This window comes from Musa acuminata, chromosome BXJ1-10 (assembly GCF_036884655.1).
Source record: "Musa acuminata AAA Group cultivar baxijiao chromosome BXJ1-10, Cavendish_Baxijiao_AAA, whole genome shotgun sequence".
NCBI classification, from domain to species: Eukaryota; Viridiplantae; Streptophyta; class Magnoliopsida; order Zingiberales; family Musaceae; genus Musa; species Musa acuminata.
The window spans coordinates 28,532,009-28,550,115 of NC_088336.1; the positions used below are offsets into that span (position 1 = coordinate 28,532,009).

The 18,107-nt window shown below is 43.2% G+C and overlaps 4 protein-coding genes across 9 annotated transcripts; 2 read left to right on the forward strand and 2 right to left on the reverse strand.

Annotated features, from left to right (window-relative positions):
- The first annotated feature begins 121 nt into the window (after positions 1-121).
- On the forward strand, positions 122-2,880 carry LOC135586914 (dof zinc finger protein DOF5.6-like). Of its 4 annotated transcripts, none has more exons than XM_065087546.1 (3): positions 122-1,342; positions 1,439-1,471; positions 1,776-2,880. In XM_065087546.1, exons 2-3 carry the CDS (start codon positions 1,445-1,447, stop codon positions 2,616-2,618), a joined length of 870 nt encoding a protein of 289 aa, XP_064943618.1. In that variant the 5' UTR covers positions 122-1,342; positions 1,439-1,444; the 3' UTR covers positions 2,619-2,880. The 4 variants fall into 4 exon arrangements, with proteins under 4 accessions (XP_064943618.1, XP_064943617.1, XP_064943615.1 ...); XM_065087545.1 differs by having other exon boundaries at positions 123-1,342; positions 1,773-2,880; XM_065087543.1 differs by having other exon boundaries at positions 123-1,471; positions 1,773-2,880.
- Positions 2,881-4,099: 1,219 nt separating this feature from the next.
- LOC135595966 (iron-sulfur cluster assembly protein 1-like) lies at positions 4,100-8,216 on the reverse strand. The gene is made up of 3 exons (XM_065087550.1): positions 7,867-8,216; positions 6,962-7,016; positions 4,100-4,408 (listed from the first exon to the last, which is right to left on the reverse strand). The coding sequence occupies exons 1-3, from the start codon at positions 8,159-8,161 to the stop codon at positions 4,246-4,248; spliced, it is 513 nt and encodes a 170-aa protein (XP_064943622.1). The 5' UTR covers positions 8,162-8,216; the 3' UTR covers positions 4,100-4,245.
- A 1,345-nt stretch (positions 8,217-9,561) lies between these two features.
- Positions 9,562-10,963, forward strand: LOC135595968 (zinc-finger homeodomain protein 6-like). 2 transcript variants are annotated; one of them, XM_065087555.1, is made up of 2 exons: positions 9,562-9,757; positions 9,839-10,963. In XM_065087555.1, the coding sequence occupies exon 2, from the start codon at positions 9,913-9,915 to the stop codon at positions 10,849-10,851; it is 939 nt and encodes a 312-aa protein (XP_064943627.1). In that variant the 5' UTR covers positions 9,562-9,757; positions 9,839-9,912; the 3' UTR covers positions 10,852-10,963. The 2 variants fall into 2 exon arrangements, with proteins under 2 accessions (XP_064943627.1, XP_064943626.1); XM_065087554.1 differs by having other exon boundaries at positions 9,562-9,734.
- A 131-nt stretch (positions 10,964-11,094) lies between these two features.
- Positions 11,095-17,877, reverse strand: LOC135595967 (uncharacterized). 2 transcript variants are annotated; one of them, XR_010480729.1, is made up of 9 exons: positions 17,454-17,877; positions 17,268-17,363; positions 16,035-16,145; positions 15,580-15,889; positions 14,512-14,602; positions 14,030-14,372; positions 13,216-13,364; positions 11,750-12,340; positions 11,095-11,396 (listed from the first exon to the last, which is right to left on the reverse strand). XR_010480729.1 is itself a non-coding variant. In XM_065087553.1 (8 exons), the coding sequence occupies exons 1-8, from the start codon at positions 17,748-17,750 to the stop codon at positions 11,836-11,838; spliced, it is 1,902 nt and encodes a 633-aa protein (XP_064943625.1). In that variant the 5' UTR covers positions 17,751-17,877; the 3' UTR covers positions 11,488-11,835. The 2 variants fall into 2 exon arrangements, 1 of the variants encoding a protein (XP_064943625.1); XM_065087553.1 differs by lacking the exon at positions 11,095-11,396 and having other exon boundaries at positions 11,488-12,340.
- Between the last annotated feature and the right edge of the window lie 230 nt (positions 17,878-18,107).

The following is an 18,107-nucleotide window of genomic DNA, read 5'->3' on the forward strand; positions in this document are numbered from 1 at the left end:
CAGTTAGCATCTGACTCCATGTGACGTGTCTATGGTAACAACAAGTCAGGCTGTCAGCCCAATTGAAGAAGGCCCGGCCCAACGTACGCGTCTTTACACGTGATTTGAACGTGTTCACCATTTCTTTCAGAAGGCAGCAACTGGAAAGGCAACGGAATCGACTCGGTCGGTCACGCATGCCATGAACGCGGGCGGTGTCGGCCAGCGCTGCACACTCCGCCATTGCAGGCAGTGCACGGTGACGGCGAATCACCACTCGCCAAGAGGAGGAGATCACGATCTCAGCCATCTATCCCGTGCTCGCGCGCGGTCTCGTCGATCGAACAGATGATCAGACGGTCGTTCGCAGCAAGCAGCAGCGCGTTCGGCTCCTCGCGAGCGTACGTCTCGCCGTCACGACGAGCGACACGCTGCAGTCACGTGAGGGTCCCGTGGAATCGATCCCTTGCTTGAGGGGTGGAGAGCCAGAAAGGGGAAAGGGAAGCGGTGGTCTCCACCCATGTCACCTCTTCGGACCACAGCGTGCCGTGGAGTGAGCTTGCGGTCTGCTGTTGCTGCTTTCCCGAGGACCTAAATATTCCCATCGCCCAACGACATTGCAGCTCCTGACACGTGTTTGGATTATTTCACTGTACGGCTCCGGCTGCCGGTGTCCGAGCAATCGCAGAAGAGATAAGATTTTTATCGATGGGACGATTCAAATCCAAATTCGACGAGCCTATAAAGCCAAAACAAGAACTCATAACTTTTTGAATCTAATTTGGATCGGATGTCGTCTCCATTACACACATTATCGAGATTTATCTGTGGCTCTGTCTTTGCAGGCTAGGCTTGCGCAGCAGCCAGGAAAAGAACACTACGATCAGTTTGGTTGCATCCACGCGATGGAGAGTTGAAGGAGTCGGTGGAAGAAGAATACGACCCACGTTGTTTCGTGATGAAACTGCAGCTGCTTTACTGCAGTTTGGTGTCCGCAAGGCGAATACGAGAAGAAGAAAAATCACATACGACGATGATACAGTATACAGACATGGAATATCGTGCGTAGAAGATGCTTGACTTCCATGGGATTAATGTTGGTGTCCGCGTACGTCCTTCTTTTCTCTGCAAACTAAACACGAAAGGCAGACGGCCGGTTCTTTTGTGGCCGCTAAGCTAGCTGTATCACAGGGTCGTCGGTCTTTGCTTCCGACAAGACGTGTCCCCACTCCCACAAGGAGGAGAGCCGCAGTGGCCGCTCGCCCATCTTTTTCTCCCTTCATATTCACATCCTCACGACCTTTCATGCCCCACCGACGCTCACCAGCTATCCTTCCCTCCTCTTCGCACCCCCGCATCAGTAGTCGGTCCTTTGCAACATATTGTTTAATTTGGATACTAGTTAAATCTCATTTTCTGCTTTGTTCTTATCTGCAAAATGTCAACTCCTCCGATGCAGATTTGCATGGACGCCTCTTCCGACTGGCTAAAGGCAAGTCATCGCTTCGAAATTTCTGTGGCCATGATGTTTGGCAATCCACATACGTTGGTCGCATAAATGAATGCTCGATGCCTTCATGTTCCGTAGCAGAAAATCGACTCGCCTCTCATTTTTTTTATTCTGCATGTGTACATCAAGAGGACCGTAGTTCTTGATGCTGAATCATATGATGCTTGTAGTTCTTGACTATGTGCATTAAGATTTGCTCTCTTTTCAGTTGATCTTTTCGAAGTATGTCGAGTGGTGATTGGAATCTTACATTTGATGATGATCCTTGTCGCAATTTATGCAGCAGGGCATGGTTCAAGAGGACAGCGGGACGAATTCCTCCTCCCCGTCCAGCGAACTGATCTCATGCTCAAGGCCGCCGGTCATGGACAAAAGGCTGCGGCCGCAACATGATCAGGCCCTCAAGTGCCCCCGGTGTGACTCGACTCACACCAAGTTCTGCTACTATAACAACTACAGCCTGTCTCAGCCGAGGTACTTCTGCAAGACATGCAGGAGGTATTGGACTAAAGGTGGAACGCTTCGGAATGTGCCTGTCGGCGGCGGCTGCCGGAAGAACAAGCGCCCGAATGCTAAGAAGACAGCCGACCTGTTTCATCCGACGGCCTCGCAGTTCCAGGACGCAACCCTGCAGGCTCTCCACCAATCCTTTCCCTTGGTGCAACTGTCGCATCTCGAGTCACTGACCTATACTCCCCGGAACATCGATTTCACGGAGTGCAAGTACAACCTGATGCTCGACAACACTATGGATGGTCTCGATCTCATGGATACAAAGTTCGGAGCCATGTTTCCTAGGAGCCATCTTCCCTTGGGCGGAGGCATAGCAGGCCTCGGAGAAGCAAGCCATGGATTCACCTCAGCCGGCTTCCATGGCTCGAACGCTTGTGGCTTCTCCATCGATGGGAACCATGCGGCCTTCATGGAGACATGTCAGAAGCTGGCACTCCCCTTGGAAGGGCGCGAGGAGGCAAATGCGGTGGATGTCAAGCCCAGCGATAGGATTCTATCGATGGAGTGGCAAGATCAGTGTTGTGCCGATGCTGGACGTGAAGCAATGGGTTGCTCCGATGGCCTTGGATCGTGGAGTGGGATGATGAACGGACATGGCTCCTCGGCGACCATGTGAAACTAGAGTTCTGCTAGTCGTTACCACAATCAACTACGTAATGGTAGAGAAGAAGCATTCTGCCTATGTTGCTTCGAGTATTTGCTATTTCCCTTTCGATTGGTCTTCCATTTCCGGAGCAATGTGAAGTGATCATAGAAGCATTGGAGTGACCTAATCAATGTTTTGATACTTTCTTCTTGTTTCTTTCTGTCCTTTTCCCCTATCCCTTGATGAAGTCTTTGTAGCAACTTGATCTTTAAGTGGATTCCTAGAGAAAGAACTACAATCGACGTTTCAGAAAAAGAAATTCCAAGACTCGGAAGGGATGAACTCAGGTTCGGTTTATGTCTTTTTCTATCCGATACCTTACATTAACTCACGCCACAAGATGGTCGTATGTATGCTACGGTGCTTTGAACTTGTATTTACTTTGAGCTTGAACTTAAGTTTGTCACGTCCAAAATACTTCTCTTTTAGCCACTAAATACACAGTCGAAAAACTCGAGATTTTAGACCTCAATTCTACTAAGAATATCTTAGTACTGTAACTAATAAGAAATAAAAGCAAACGCACGGGAGAAATGTAAGATGCCATTGCATGCATGATTAGGCTGTACTTCTCATTGATGCCATTGTTTCATCAAATTCCGTCTACTCATATGAATCCGTTGAGGTTTCGAGCATCAAATGCTTCTTCTACTCTAGTTTTATGTATAGTTCTGCCACCTCTTGGTCTCGTCGGCATGCATGATCCTGGGAGACGAGAGGACATGAGATGAGATGAGATGATACGGTGGTACATACGCAAGCCGTGATCCTTTTGCAGATGGGATAAGGTTGACTGCATAGATTTGCGTGTCAAACCCAGGATGCAGAAAACTAGGTCCTAGATAAAGCGATATCTATCTACAGTCGTAGGGGCCACGAAAGGAATGGTCTCAAAGGTTCGTCTTACTCATTGCTAGACCATACCTCGTCGGTGCCTGTCCATGCGAGTACAGGAAATAATTCTGAACGCTTTTCCTCCGCCGACAGCTCACTGGTTGAACAAAGGTTAAAAAACTCGATGGAAACCGAGTTCGGGTCCCAGGACACCATTGTCAAGTAGCAACTGCACATATTGAGGATGTGATTGCAGTGGCTTGCTTTCCCAGAGAGGAGGAGGAGGATGAGGGAGCAATAGCCAAGGGTGCGGTCAGCAGGCAGCTCTCTCGGACAGCTACAGCATATGGCTAGCCTACTTTGTCGAAGAACGATGGGGAAGCTAACTGTATTGGTTCGTTGCTCCAGTAATACTCGATACCGCCCGCAATGCAACCTAATATTAGAAAAGCGGCTGTAGCCGTCATGATTAATGATAATAAACAAATAAATTTATTACAGTTGAATGCAAGATTCACTGGCCGTACGTGATATGATACCATTTTAAAGAATTTAGACAAAATATCTAGTGCTGATTTTGAAATTTGAGTAAACGAGCAGAAGGGCCTACAAAGAGCTAATGTAAATCACGATCATATTCAAGATTTATTATTCAAGACATATTCTGCTATAGTGACATATTACTTGATATTGGCACACCAAGCAAAAGCTAACACACGAGCACAGCACCAACAACATCTAGTGGTATGATGACCGTGGCATGTCAAGCGCCATCAACCTTCTCCGTCTGTGTGGTCTCAGCGTTTCCAGCTGCCAGCTTGGTTTTCTTTGCTTCGTAGTCCTTCACAGCAGCTTTGATTGCATCCTCTGCAAGCATGCTGCAGTGGAGCTTCACTGGGGGAAGAGAAAGGTGTTTGGCAATTTCTCTGTAAAATCGCACAAGTAAATATCATCGGAGTCAATTGTAAATGAGAAAGACCACAATATTCTGGGAGCTGTCAGATTCAATAGCAGGTAACCATCTGGTTCAAATCAAAAGCATTACCATAAACATGGCATTAAAGATCAGATAAGAGCTAGAATCTTTTCCAAAACAAACTGTCAGCTACACAGGTGGCGCACACACACCGAGGACAAAGATTATGGGAAAAGAGAGAAGCATCACACCTGCTAGAAGGTTTACAAATGCAAGCAAGGATCCAAGCCCAAAGTAAAACTGCATTTCCAAGAAAATATTGACCTAGCTGTCGTAAATTTTGCATCGGACACTATAAAAGGTACTTGATCCTAATTTTGCTTCCTGAAGGCTCTAAGTTTCTTTGCATATCAAAAGTAGCTTCAGTTTGATTCCTGTTTCAGGGTTAGGAAAGGAGGTCATACTCTGGAGATTACCGACCAAATAGGCATACACATTTTTGGCAGTACAGATTCTCACAAATCAACCATTTTCATTATAAGTTATGGAGTCACCAATACATAAATTTTGAAGACAGGTCATGTTGAATTACCTCACACTAATTGATGATTGTGGAGTATAGTCATTTATTAGGAGGAGAAGTTATTTCAATTTTATTTATTTGTACAAACTTCCTACAGTTCCCCCACTAAATACATAGAAAGTTCCTTTTGTTAATGAATAAATGATTATGAGCATTAAGTCAAGGATAGTATGTATAACCATTTCTTTTCCTACAAATAGGATCCAATTTGATACGCTGACATGTAAACTTAAATTGGCAATTCATGGAGATTTCAAACTTTGATGGACTTTATTCTCTTAATTGGAAAAAAGGCCTCTAAACGCTATCTATCAAGAGCAAATAAGTCAAATTAAGAAAAAAGGATAGACCAACAGCCTATTGAATTACTTGCTAATAAATTCTTTACTGGTATCAGTCCGGTACTCCCTGCATGAAAATTCTACCTCCATACCTGGTTATGTTGGCAAAACATGCATCTAGTTTGGCAATGATCTAATCTGAAAGATGAAACAATCATTCAAAAGTTCCATCCACATGCATCATCCAGACACTACAACCATCACATGAACTGCCATGAACCATGCTACTTAAGACATTTTCACAACAATTTTTGGCATTGGCCTTTGCAAAAAATATAAAATTTTTCGCATAAATTTCATGTAGTGGAAGAGATTTATCATCTATCTACCTATTTTCCTGCAAAACTCGCATGTGCCACCTATCATCTCTAGTCGTGAGGGTTCAATGTCCAAGAAAGGGTATGAAAAGTTATTGAACACAAAAGGCAGTTCCTACATCTGTAATTCAAAAATGACAAACTTATGTGCCCGAAATTGTAAAGTACCATATTAGTGACTTGTATACCATAATTGCAGGATTGCCAGGTATTCTCTTTCAGTCATGATAGATCATCACACCCCCAGCATATTGTGCACTCCATATAGCCTTACCATATTGTGCACTCCATATTGTGCAATCGATACATCCTTACCATCTCTATGTATTTTCCTACCATCAACAATTCAAAACAACCAGGACTCTGATTGAACACAATGCTTCCTCATAGTTAATTTCCTAGCCCCATTTTACTCTTTCAGTGTTTCAATTTCTTCTCTAGTTACAAACCCTATACCCATTTTCCCAACTTATATCTCATTGAATCTCAACCTTCAGAGAGCAAACCACAGCAAATCAAGAACATGGTGCAGCAAATAAAAACATAAAATATTACTGATACTTCTTTTAATACTTGGAAGTAATTTCTTTCTACTTTATTTCTCAGGAAACAATAAAAATTTCTTCAAGTTAAACATGTAATTGTGTCTTCTCTCAAAGTGTACATGATAAATATTCCAGAATCTAGATATAATGTATGAACAAATTCGACTAAATCATAGAAGTTCAGAAGTTGAATCTCAAATGGTGCAAAATAATTATAATGTATGAAGAAGTTCATCTAAATCCATAGCATCTCAGACATCGCACAGGTGGGTATATATAACCCTTCAAATGGTTTGAAATCTAATAAGAGGTCTCCACTAAAACATCAGCAGTTTCAAATATCTTTAAACCAACCAATTCACAAGATCAGTAAAGTGATCGACACTCTTTCCAGTGGATCTCCACATCCAGGTCCCTATTACAAAATTATGAGTATCATGTCTTCCACAACAATCGGACGGTTGCAGTCAGACAAAATATTTTTCTTTTGTATTCACTTGTTTCCTGGTCTAGAAACAGAGGAGATATATTTTGATGAAGTGTGCTTGTTAAGCAAGGGCTCAAGAGGTTTTACTATTTTCTGGTTACAAGGAGATCATGGAGTTTGCTGATATTATCTAGCAACCAAATGTTCCCGGCACTTCAAAGAAATCCTGGCGGTGCAAATACTTTAGAAGAATGCAGAATATTCAAGGTCTATTTTTTTTAGTTTTGAAGAATTAAAGAATACGAGTAAGAAATTCAAATTGCTAAAGATGAAGATAAGAGTTCACTTACGTGTTTTTAATGGATAACACTTCCTCCATGTGTTTTCCCTTCACCCATTCAGTAGCTGCAATAGATACCAGATCAATATCTGAGTTGCATTGAACAAAAAATAACTTCCTACTCTCAAAATAGAAAAATCATTCATGGAACTGACGACAAGTTCATATGTTAACCAAAACACTGCATATAAGGAACAAGATTATGAGCCTAATAATCTTTAGCAATAAAGAGTAGTAACCCTTCCCTTCCTGGCAGCTTTCGACAGCTATAAGTTACAAAATCAGACGCAAGTCTAATTTCATAATATTCCCAGAGATCACCAAAAGATTTGAAATTATACTCCATCCTTTGAAGCCCGAAGAGAACAACTGGAACCGCAGGATAACAAATAAAACTGAGCTATATGAAAGTCCAGAGCTCTTAATTGTCACCCACATCTGGTATCAAACGTAGGATCCGACTACAGAAATTAAGATCGTAATTTCCTTTTTCTTGTGAAACAACTAACTGCTTCCATATATCTTAAGGAATATGGACACCCAAATTGAAGTAATTAAACCATATTAATGCTTGGATGTGGAGGTTTGATCCCCTGGGTGAGGTTGATTGACCAAAGTTCCTTTTTTTCTCCTCCCTATAAATTTCTGAGATTATCCAAATCCCATCAATAGCATTTAAAGATTAACTTTATGGAATGGATCATTTTCTGGATTCCAAAAACCAAGAAAATATTATCTTTTAATCATTTTCTACATAATCAGACAACACAAATCAATTCTCCACCTCCAAACCTAAATCTATTAAGAATTTATCTGAACTATTTCATTAGAGACCAAATCGGACGTCACCAAGAAAAAAAAGGAATGGATGAAAATCGGAGAAGGGATTAAGAACTAGGGATCGGAGGGTCAGACCGACGGAGGAGGAGGCGATGGCGGAGCCACAGCCGAAGGTCTTGAAGCAGGCGTCGACGATTTTCCCGGTGGCATCGTCGACCTTTATCTGGAGCTTCATCACATCGCCACACGCGGGCGCGCCGACCAGGCCCGTTCCCACCGTCGGATCGTTCTTGTCGAAGGAGCCGACGTTCCGGGGATTGTCGTAGTGGTCCACCACCCTCTCGTGATACCCCCGCGCGGCCACCGCCGCCGTCGGAGCCCGGTGCTCCGACCCTAACCTTAGAAATCGCCTCCCCGCGGCCCTCAACATCCTCCTTTTTTTTCTGTACCCTCTCGGACCGCCTCTGGACCGAAGACAGAAAGGAGAACAGCACTTCCATAGGAGCGCAGATAAATTAATGCGGGTAGTCTGGAGTTGGGCTCGGATCCGGATCCGGATCCGTTACAATATTACGAACAATAGTTACAATGCAATCATTAATCAAAAGGTGACACGTCGGTAGATGAACAGTCGTCGGACGAGAGTACGCGGAGAATTACTTTATCCAAAACATCTGATCCGACGCAACGAAGCTTTCCCGAAGAAATGGAGCCACAGGTCGTTGCGTGGGTTCGATACTTCGTTTGCTACCCTAAAACGATCGGTGACATCACGGGAACACCCTCGCTCGTTTAGGAAATTTACAACCGCCACCCCGAACCCAATTCAAGCCCGAGTCCAACCGAGCCCAATCCCTAACAACCGGATTCGAACCCGATCGTCGTATTGTCTTACCCATGATTTCTTTTTTGCTTAATAATAATAATTCCTCTTATCGACAAATATAGTATGGGTTGTATTTACTTTTCTTGTCAACCTCGGAGACGTACGAGTTGATCAACTGGCCGGATTAATGATTCCCGAGTTGAGAACAGCCGAGAGATCGTTCCCATGATGCTGTGGTGAAGGGGAAGAAGATGGCTTACGCTCTGGTGCTTCCCATGCACGCATCTACGACTTGGAGCCGGTGGCCTTAAAAGAAACCGGAGAATCTTAGCAGGAATGATGCCGAAGCAGAGGGCATACGTGAATCGTTGGGAGATGCATGCGGGCGATGCGGAAGAAATCGCATGTTCTTCTCGATCTTTCAAGGGTTGAGGCAATGCGTTCGATGCGAACAGATGGTGCCTTCTGGCTGAAACGAACAGAGTGAATGTTCATCCTTCGACTCTGCAGCTTTGACAAGTCGATGAACATTCTGTCTCCAGCACGTATGTGACAGTACATATCATGGGGATCCAGACCATTAATCTGTTTGCTGCCCCGACGCATCGATGCATCCACCAAAAGACAAGAATTCGAGTAGCAAAAAGAAAAAGAAAGGGAATATGAGGAGCGAGGAGGGGCCTCCCTTTTGGCGGAGAGACTGACATGCCCACAGGGTTGCTGGGGTGTGGAGGACCCCATCATTGCAACTCCCACTCCAAACCCAGCCTTTGAGACTCTTTTGGCTGACCAGGACTGCATGATGGCTGAGCTGATGGAGGTATGACAGGGGCACCACCGCACACACACCCAGCCAGCCTCATCAGAGACCAGAAGAAGATAGCTGACACCCACAGAAGCTTTATCACAACTTGCAACCCAGGAGATAAGCAATCAATGAATCCTAACCTCACCTACCATATTCTAGCAGACCTGAGAGAGAGAGAGAGAGAGAGGGGGCAGCAGTAATAATGGAGGTGGGGTCAAATTGCAGAGCGTGGGAGGGGAGAGTGAAGCATGACCCTGTCGGTTGTTCCGGATTCTCTTCTTAGACCCTCAAGTCCCTCCTCCCACCCCCATGTTTTACTGCTCTCATCTCCTCCCTCTTCTCCTCCACCACTACTCCCCCTTCCCTCAGGTGATGACTGCATGCTGCATTAAGTTCGTCTCCTTTCCCGTCCGACACTTTTTATTTGAACTTGGGTTTCTTTACTTTGTTCCGACTTTCTGGTCCTGTTGCAGATCAAACTCGCCTCTTAATTCCCTTGGTGGTGTGTGAGTAACATCAGTTAACAGTTTGTCTCCAAGTCTAGTTTATGGAATTTAGGAGACAGGAGCAGGAGGAGGTCTACAACCCTACTCCTCTCCAGCAATCAGCCTTCACCAGGCCTCTACCGTCCTCCTCCACCTCACTCCTCTACGTAAGAGGAGGGGGAAGAGAAGGAGCAGGTGACGCTAGGAACGGGTTGGGGTCTCTTATCCAGAAGCCCACTCCCATCTCCGCAGCTCCTGCCGTGTCGGGTGCATTGGGTGGCGGTGGTGGTGGAAATCGGACTCATTCTACCGCCGCCGCCGCCGCCATTGCTGCCACTGAGTCTGACACGGCACTGCGGTACCGGGAGTGCCTCCGGAATCATGCCGCCAGCCTCGGTGGCCACATCCTCGACGGCTGCTGCGAGTTCATGCCACGCAGCGACGACGCGCTCAGGTGCGCCGCTTGCGGCTGCCACCGGAGCTTCCACCGCAAAGACAACGAGACGGACTGTGCGCTCTGCGACCTTCAGAACGGCACCCATGGCAGAGTCCCTCTCTTGCTTCCTCCGCCCCACCTCCCTCCACCTCCACTTCCTCACCATCACGCTCTGAAGCCATCCGGCCTTCTGCTGCACGCCGGGAACAGCGCCGGTGCAAGCGTGGGGGCGGCGACGGAGTCATCAAGCGAGGAGCTTATGGCTGGAGCGCCGCCGCAGCAGTTCATTGCGTCCAAGAAGAGGTTTCGGACTAAATTCACGGCAGAACAGAAGGAAAGCATGTTGGCCTTCGCCGAGACGGTGGGGTGGAGGATGCAGAAGCAGGACGATGCCGCGGTGCAGCAATTCTGCAGAGACGTTGGCGTCAGCAGGCAAGTGCTCAAGGTGTGGATGCACAACAACAAGAACTCCTCGAGGAAGCAGCAGCAGCAGCCGCCGCCGCCGCAGCAGGAGGAGGAGGAGGACGAGGAGGAGCAGCCGCAGCATGAAATGCCGGAAGACTGAGGAGCATGAGGAGAGAAGCCTTGTCGTACCTTTAATTTGTTTCCGCTGTTGTTTCTTGTTCTTAGACCAGCAGATGGAGTAATGGCATGACATGTAAGAGTCATCTGTTTAATCCTGTTGCATCGTAGTTTCTTTTGCCACGCCACATGGTTCTGCTGCGCTCGGTGGAGAAAGTAATGAAGCATTTACGAGTGTGCGACAATGGAATCATCGATTGGATCCACGACGGCACCACTGCCCTGATCCTAAAACCAAGTAAAATCCAGGATGAATGATTGATTTAGGGAGGAGATAATGGACTTTCGAGCAACCCAATAATTCGGTTTCCTTTTCTCATGAAAGATTATTCAGAATCATCATCCAAATAAAATGCTGGTGAGTCGGAAGGGAAAGCAAAAAGGTTGCAGTGTGGAAGATCTTTTCTTGCTGCACGTCTCTCGTACAATTTGTCTGTTGATTGCTTGCACTTACAAGACTCCGTTGAAGAGCCTTCTGCAGAAACGGATTTGTAAAGAACAATTGCCATTCCAGCGATCGAAAGGCTCCTTGAAAATAAACATGAAACGGTTCAGTATTAGCAATAGACCACACCAAAGCGATGAATCTGCATCAGAACATATGTATAATCGATGCATATAGACTGCAGGAGTATGCTCTTATGATTTCATTTCACTAATTTTGTTCTACAGGAAGGAAATGGAAAGCTCATCTCCAGACTCCACATTCATCCAAGAATGTCAATCTTGGGGACATTTTCTTCTCCTCATGCATATTTTGAGTTCCCAACTAATCAAAATTCAAATACAATAACAAAAGGGCAAACAAAAAACCTATTTTTTCTAATGAGCGACCCTTCTACAGGATATTCATGTACTCGTGTTGATAACTACAGCCTCACCTGAAAATTATTAGCGAAAAATTGGGATCAATGTGATCGATCCGCCAAGGGAGATATGTAGCTAGGATAACTCCATATTGTAGTTCTCAATATATGGCTTCTGTAGCAAGCTTGGTGCGTTGATGATGCTCGGTGACCTTATAGTTCACTATTTCCATAAAGAGCTCCGAGTCCAACATGCAATTAGGGCGCCCATATACAGCCGCTTGGACACTAGCCATGAGCTTTGCAATCTCTCGTCCCGAAAATCCAGCAGTCTTTCGTGCACCTTCACGAAGCACATCCTCTGTCATGTCCTTCACAATTATCTTTTGCTGCTGCTTCTTGAATAGAGAATTCCACCATAATTGGCCATCACCTTCTTGCAATATATATTGTCCTAGGTAGAGCTTCAACAACTTGTAACGTTCTTCTTCGCCAGGCAGTGGAAACTCAATTACTTCATCCATTCGGTCCGTGACAGCTGCATCTAGGTCACCAGGTCTATTTGTAGCCAGGACAAGAACTGTATCCCTTGATTGGTCACCGGTTCGAAAAAGCAATGCATTCAATGCACTCCGCTGGGCTTCACTCATATGTATACTGTTCCGCCTGGGTACAAATATGAAAAAAATTATGAGCAAACTGCTATAAAACCAGACCTGAAACCAAAAATTAAGCAATCATAGTCTGATGATTTCCAATGATCCAGTTCTCCTGTTAAAGAAATTCTAGCATCCATATCATTTTTGCATACCGCTTGCTGTTTGTTGATATACACAATGTATTGGGTAAACTATTTACAGCCAGCCTATTGACAATCGGATTGGTAAGAGCAAAATGCAGAAGTCCTCAATATTCATAGACAATAGGAACTGGTATGATATATCATGTTACCAAATATAAACTTCAGACAACTGGTTTAAGCAAAATCCACCAGCTTAGTATCTTCAGTAACTGTATTACAACAATAGTTGCTCCTGACCAGAGTGACACAAATGGAAAGACAACCTATCCAGGCCAATAAATTGAATTAGGCCACATGGTGCTCCAATCAGTATTTCATTGGATGAGATGGCCAGCATGTTGATTCCGAAGGGGAAGTTGCCAACCTTTCCCCATCTTTCATTTCTTTAATATCATTGATAACTAGATTTAGATTTTAAGGGAACAACCAAGGGTCCAAGATCATAACTAAGTTCAGAAATGTTGTCTGTACAAAGACTGCTGATTTAACATATATTACAAAGAAAGGGATGCTTCTACAATTTTAAAAAAGAATATAGTTGAAAACCTCCCTTTCCCAAATGACAACATTATCAACAGTGTGAAAAGATAAAGGGAATGAATATGTTTGCAGGATAGACATTTGCAAAGTATAGGTAATGAAAACATTTACAAGATAGATGTTTACAATTAAGAATGATAGAACTTGAACCTAAACCAATCAGCAGAATAAGAGAACAAGATTTAGATCAGTAACTTACTCGCACAAAAAAGCATCAGCTTCATCGATAAAAAGCAATAAACCTTTTCTTGACTTTTTAGCCCAATCAAATATCTGATGGATTTTTGTGACAGCCTCTGAACCCAGTGGCGCAACATCCCCCCCAGTCATCATCGCATAATCCAGGCCCTGTAGACACAATATGTTGACATTTGAACTAAAATGTAACTATGAAAAGTGCCAAAAACATCCTGACTTTGTTTCCAACTGATAAAATTCTCTGTTTGTGACAACTACATTTGATAAACAATTACAAGGAGAAAGAGGAATAGACAGACGATATTAAATTAGTTTCTCAAGCTAGCATTTGGACATAACAACAAACACTATGATGCCAACCATGGCATAGCCATGTTGGCTAACCTATGTGTACAATTTTAACCAGCCTATCAGATAAGAACATGAATTTTCTTGGGCTAACATGTATATCTATTCCTTCACTGCCTTATAATTTTTACCATAAGACTTCCATAAGAACATCTAACAGCCGTTCATCACTGGTCTTTTAGCCACCAAATTATTCTTTTTTGCCTCTAGGCAGAGTCAAAATTATATTTGTGCAGACAATCAATTTTAGGATATAACCACTTCAGGCAGTCTGATTGGCTAGGGCCTTGTATGTAATGGTCTATCCAACCCATACATGTACTTCACTGGAAAACAGACATGCTGATAAAGATGGATAATAAAAAATCTTGAGTTAAGACTGCTACATGAAGAAGGGTAAAAGCATGTGTCACGTAAGGAAGTTGCAGAAAACAATAGACAAGATAGCAATAAGTTTATGCACCTACCGATTTGCGAGCAATCTCTCTAGCAACCAAGGTCTTCCCGGTACCAGGAGGTCCATAAAACAGCATGTTACGAAAAGGTGCTTGATGTGACTTGGTATTTTCTGTTGCTCTAGCAAGTTGCTCAATCCTTTTCTTTAGAGAAGGATGAAGAATAATTTTGTCAAAATTAGACCCATTTTCTAACGATGTCTCTTTTCCAAGTGCAGCCCCAGAACTTGAAACAATTTTTTTGATCTTAGGTGCCAGTCCAGACCATGGAAATTTGGCTATTGACGATTCACGTATTAGTGATGGCTGGCCTAATATCCTATTGACATAACCCCAAATAACCCTTGCACCTTCCCTGTATATGAAAGATCAAGGTCAGCACAAACATCACCTAATTGAGAAGGACAACGAAGAAATACTATCTAGTGGCATAAGTTCTTGTAGTACAGAAGAATTTAGAGGTGATGGAACAAAAAGATGATGTTCGGGTAAACCTAGTAGTGTAGACACCAGCAGCAAGGGCAGTTACTCCTCCAACAGCCATAATTAGTGTACCCCGATCAGTCAGTAACATCCTCAAACCACCTGTAATTTTCAAATGACTATCAGCACAGAGAAATGCTCTGAGATAGAATATTAGAGAGATCTTGCTACTGTACCATATGATAACTTGACAAGTAAGTACACATTAGCTAGATCTCAAAATGGACAGATTTATTCACGAAAGTTACCGAAGGCAAATTACAACAGAAACAACGACAACAACAATAACAAACACAAAAAAACCATAATGTCTCAACTATTCGGAGTTGGTTACATGAATCTTTCTCATGTTATTGAGAGCTCAGTAAGGCAACATCAGTAGCTAAACTAAAAATAGTTCAATGTCTTTTTATTGTTTCAGTAAAGTTTTTTTTAGGTCTCCTATCTTACCTCGCCTCATTAATCCTAAAAAACTCACCTTGTATAACAAGGATATCTACAAGTCTCCTACGAGCATGTCCGTAGCATATATACAAATTCCCCTCATTCTATCCTCTCTCAGAATTATATAGTCTCAAGTAACCCTGCAAATCCACCTTTAGAAGGTTAATGCTCTGAATAAGTCATAAGGATAACGCATATGCAAACTATATAATCGCATGCAAATTAATACAATTGTATGCAAACAAATGATGGTGATTCCAATTGAACAGTATAAATGGGAAATAAAAGAAAAAGGATCAATATATGAGAAAATTTTAAAGTCTACAAACTTCAGTCAAAAAGAAAAAAGAATCATGAAAGGCAGTTGGCATCACATTTCTTTATTGATTTCTCTAACTTCCACAGAAGTTTGATTTGAGTCAAATTCAGCAGACTCAGCAAGTAAGATGCTTTTGGTACAAAAAAAACTTATTCTTTCTAATGCATAGGCCCATGTTCTCCCAAAACTACTAGAAATAACCAATAGTCGTCTAGTCCCAATTTGGATAAGATTCTTCAAGTAAAAGTTTTTGTTAGTTCACAAACTAATTACTTCCATGTGCAATTTCCTAAGGCGCTTGCTAGTAGTTCATTACCTTCTATGTGGCTAAAGGTTGTATTAATTGCAGCAATCCACTTCTCCCGTTCACCCTTCATGTGTTCTAAAAGCATTTTTCGGTTATGCTCTTCCGTGAGTTTCGCTTCATGAGCCCGACCTTCAGCCTCTGCCATGGCTTTAACTCTTATTGTTTCACGCTCTATTTCAGCTCTCTCTTTCTCAGTCTGACGCAATTGTGCCTGGATTTGTTCTTCTGTAGCACGCCTTACTTGTTCCTTTCTTACAGAGGATTCTTCTTGCATCCTTACAAGTTCGACATTCTGCCTCCTCTGGGCTTCATGTTCTATCTGTAAAGAAATAAGGCATTGGAAATCCAATATCCATTTAGCAAGCTCAGCTTTGATCAATGCATAAGAAAATGTTCACCATATAACTATATTGTTTGAAGTAAATACTCTTGCAGCTTGAGAGTAAAAACAAAAATTCAATTACCTGCATCCTTTTCCTTGCCAATTCATCTTCATAGCGTGCCATTTGTGCCTTAGCTTGTGCTTGTTGTTGGACTAAGTTCCTCTGTTCTTCAGCCAGTTTTCTTTGCTTTTCCTGGCAACAGAGCAGCACACATTTGATGAAACATATGCAATATGAACAATAAACTTCCGGGGAATAAAATTGATAAATGAAATTTGTTTCACAGGGAACAACTGTCAAATGAAATGGATGATAAATAGCTTGATACAATAAGCCTAGCATTGCTGCAGAACATAGTACTAAACTGAATTAACAGGTGGTATATAATCCATATAGACCCATGAATAGTTGAAACTGATTAATTGTGCTTATGGACCATCAGTATGACCTCTTCTAATTTTCCATCATATGTCAGATAGTCGAATTGCTTCTTGTAAGTAATAGAAGCTTCAAATTTTAGGACATGAAAATCCATTCCCATGCAAGTGTAGGAAACCCAGTTACTTTCATTATGACAAGAACTATGTTTTGCACTGTTGAAGCAGACCACGAGGGAAATGGAAAGTAGTTACAAGACCCATGAGATAGAATCCACCCAAAATGCAATCCTCTTTTTTTCTGTGAAAATGGCACGATTCCTTTGTAGAAAGAATTGCTAGACTTTAACTTATGCTGAAAACACCACGGTGAAGCAAGAATGCCATAACAAACTTCATGAAATATACTAAAATTTTATACTTAGCAAGAATTACCACTTCCACATTGGATCAGCAGTCCAACTACTTGATAAATTACAACTGGACTCAGTATCCTAGTGATGTAAATGGTACAACATAGCATCAAATAGACTTAGATTTCCATTTCCAACTACAGCAAACAATCAACTGATGAACAAAACTATATTAGAATGCCTTTTTCTCATTGCATAATAAAATGATATCTTTGTCCTGTCAACTCTGAGGCCACATAATGTGCTTTGAAATTCCCTGCTAAAGATATCAGTTTTATGGTGTCAAACCATGAAACTAAGTCGAGGACATTGACGAACTCGTTGCATTTACAAATGCCAAAGTCAAAATCTGGACTCTACGTCAACTCGTGTATGCCAAGAAAGAAAAAAAGACAACACATGTAATCCAATTTTTGTGTTGGAAAATAAACAATAGTCTCCAATCTACGCCGCCCCTGGAACTGTGCCGCAAGAACACAGAGAAAGGTCGAAAGGAGACGAAACAAAAAAAATAAATTGCTCACAATTTCACCCTCAGCTTGAATCGCAAGATACTGGGTCTTCTCGGCAGCCACCTCTGCCAACCGCGTCTCCTCCTGCTTCCTCATCAGCTCAAACACCTAAAGAATCGATCGTCATAATAGAGACAGGTCCAAACAAGCTGAAGAGGGCTAAAAAGAGGAGTAAAAGCCAGGAAAAAGAGCAAACACCTGCTTCGCATGAGGGGAGCTATTGATCTCCCTCAACGCCTTCGCCCCTCTCTCCAGCGCCTCAGGATCAAACCCACCGGACGATGTGGACGACGAAGAGGCCGCACCTGGAGCCTCTCCCGGTGGGCGGGTCCCCGCGGTCGGCACAGCTGGCGCCGCAGGAGTAGGAGAGGGGGAGGAGAGATAAGGGAAACGAAAAGGGCCATCGGCGTAGGCGTGGTCAGAAAGCGCCGCGAGAGAAGCCGCGGCCGCCGCTGTCGCCGAAAGGGCGGCGGCGGAGCGCGACAGCCGGAGCATTACGAAGAGAATCGTGTGGTCTTAGGGGACTTGGCGAAGGGTTTTAGGCGTAGTAGGAGAGAGGGCGGCGCGGGTGGTCAGGAGGGGCAATCTGAACCCTCCATCTGTGTCCCGCGTAAAGCCCTAAATGCAATTTCTTGGCAAGAAATGAGTAATGGTGATTCTATACTAATTCACAGAATGGGCTGTTAGAGGATGAACCATATAATTCTGAACATTAAATTAATATACAAAACATATTATTAAATAATATTGAAATTTTGTAATATTTTAAACACCAGAAATACATACGATAATGCAGATTTAAATGATGTAAATAATTAATTTGATGCACCATTCTCCAAAGACGAAGTGAAA

Excerpts from the sequence above, each read along its gene's own strand:
- LOC135595967 (XM_065087553.1), bottom strand. The coding sequence starts at position 17,750 with ATGCTCCGGCTGTCGCGCTCCGCCGCCGCCCTTTCGGCGACAGCGGCG. Across the intron at positions 17,364-17,453 it reads GCTCCCCTCATGCGAAGCAG|GTGTTTGAGCTGATGAGGAA; the intron begins GTGTTTGCTCTT and ends TCGATTCTTTAG. Across the intron at positions 16,146-17,267 it reads TTCAAGCTGAGGGTGAAATT|GAAAAGCAAAGAAAACTGGC; the intron begins GTGAGCAATTTA and ends CTCTGTTGCCAG.
- LOC135586914 (XM_065087543.1), top strand. The coding sequence starts at position 1,418 with ATGTCAACTCCTCCGATGCAGATTTGCATGGACGCCTCTTCCGACTGG. Across the intron at positions 1,472-1,772 it reads CCTCTTCCGACTGGCTAAAG|CAGGGCATGGTTCAAGAGGA; the intron begins GCAAGTCATCGC and ends CAATTTATGCAG.
- LOC135595968 (XM_065087555.1), top strand. The coding sequence starts at position 9,913 with ATGGAATTTAGGAGACAGGAGCAGGAGGAGGTCTACAACCCTACTCCT.
- LOC135595966 (XM_065087550.1), bottom strand. The coding sequence starts at position 8,161 with ATGTTGAGGGCCGCGGGGAGGCGATTTCTAAGGTTAGGGTCGGAGCAC. Across the intron at positions 7,017-7,866 it reads CATCGCCTCCTCCTCCGTCG|CTACTGAATGGGTGAAGGGA; the intron begins GTCTGACCCTCC and ends TATCTATTGCAG. Across the intron at positions 4,409-6,961 it reads GTGTTATCCATTAAAAACAC|AGAAATTGCCAAACACCTTT; the intron begins GTAAGTGAACTC and ends GCGATTTTACAG.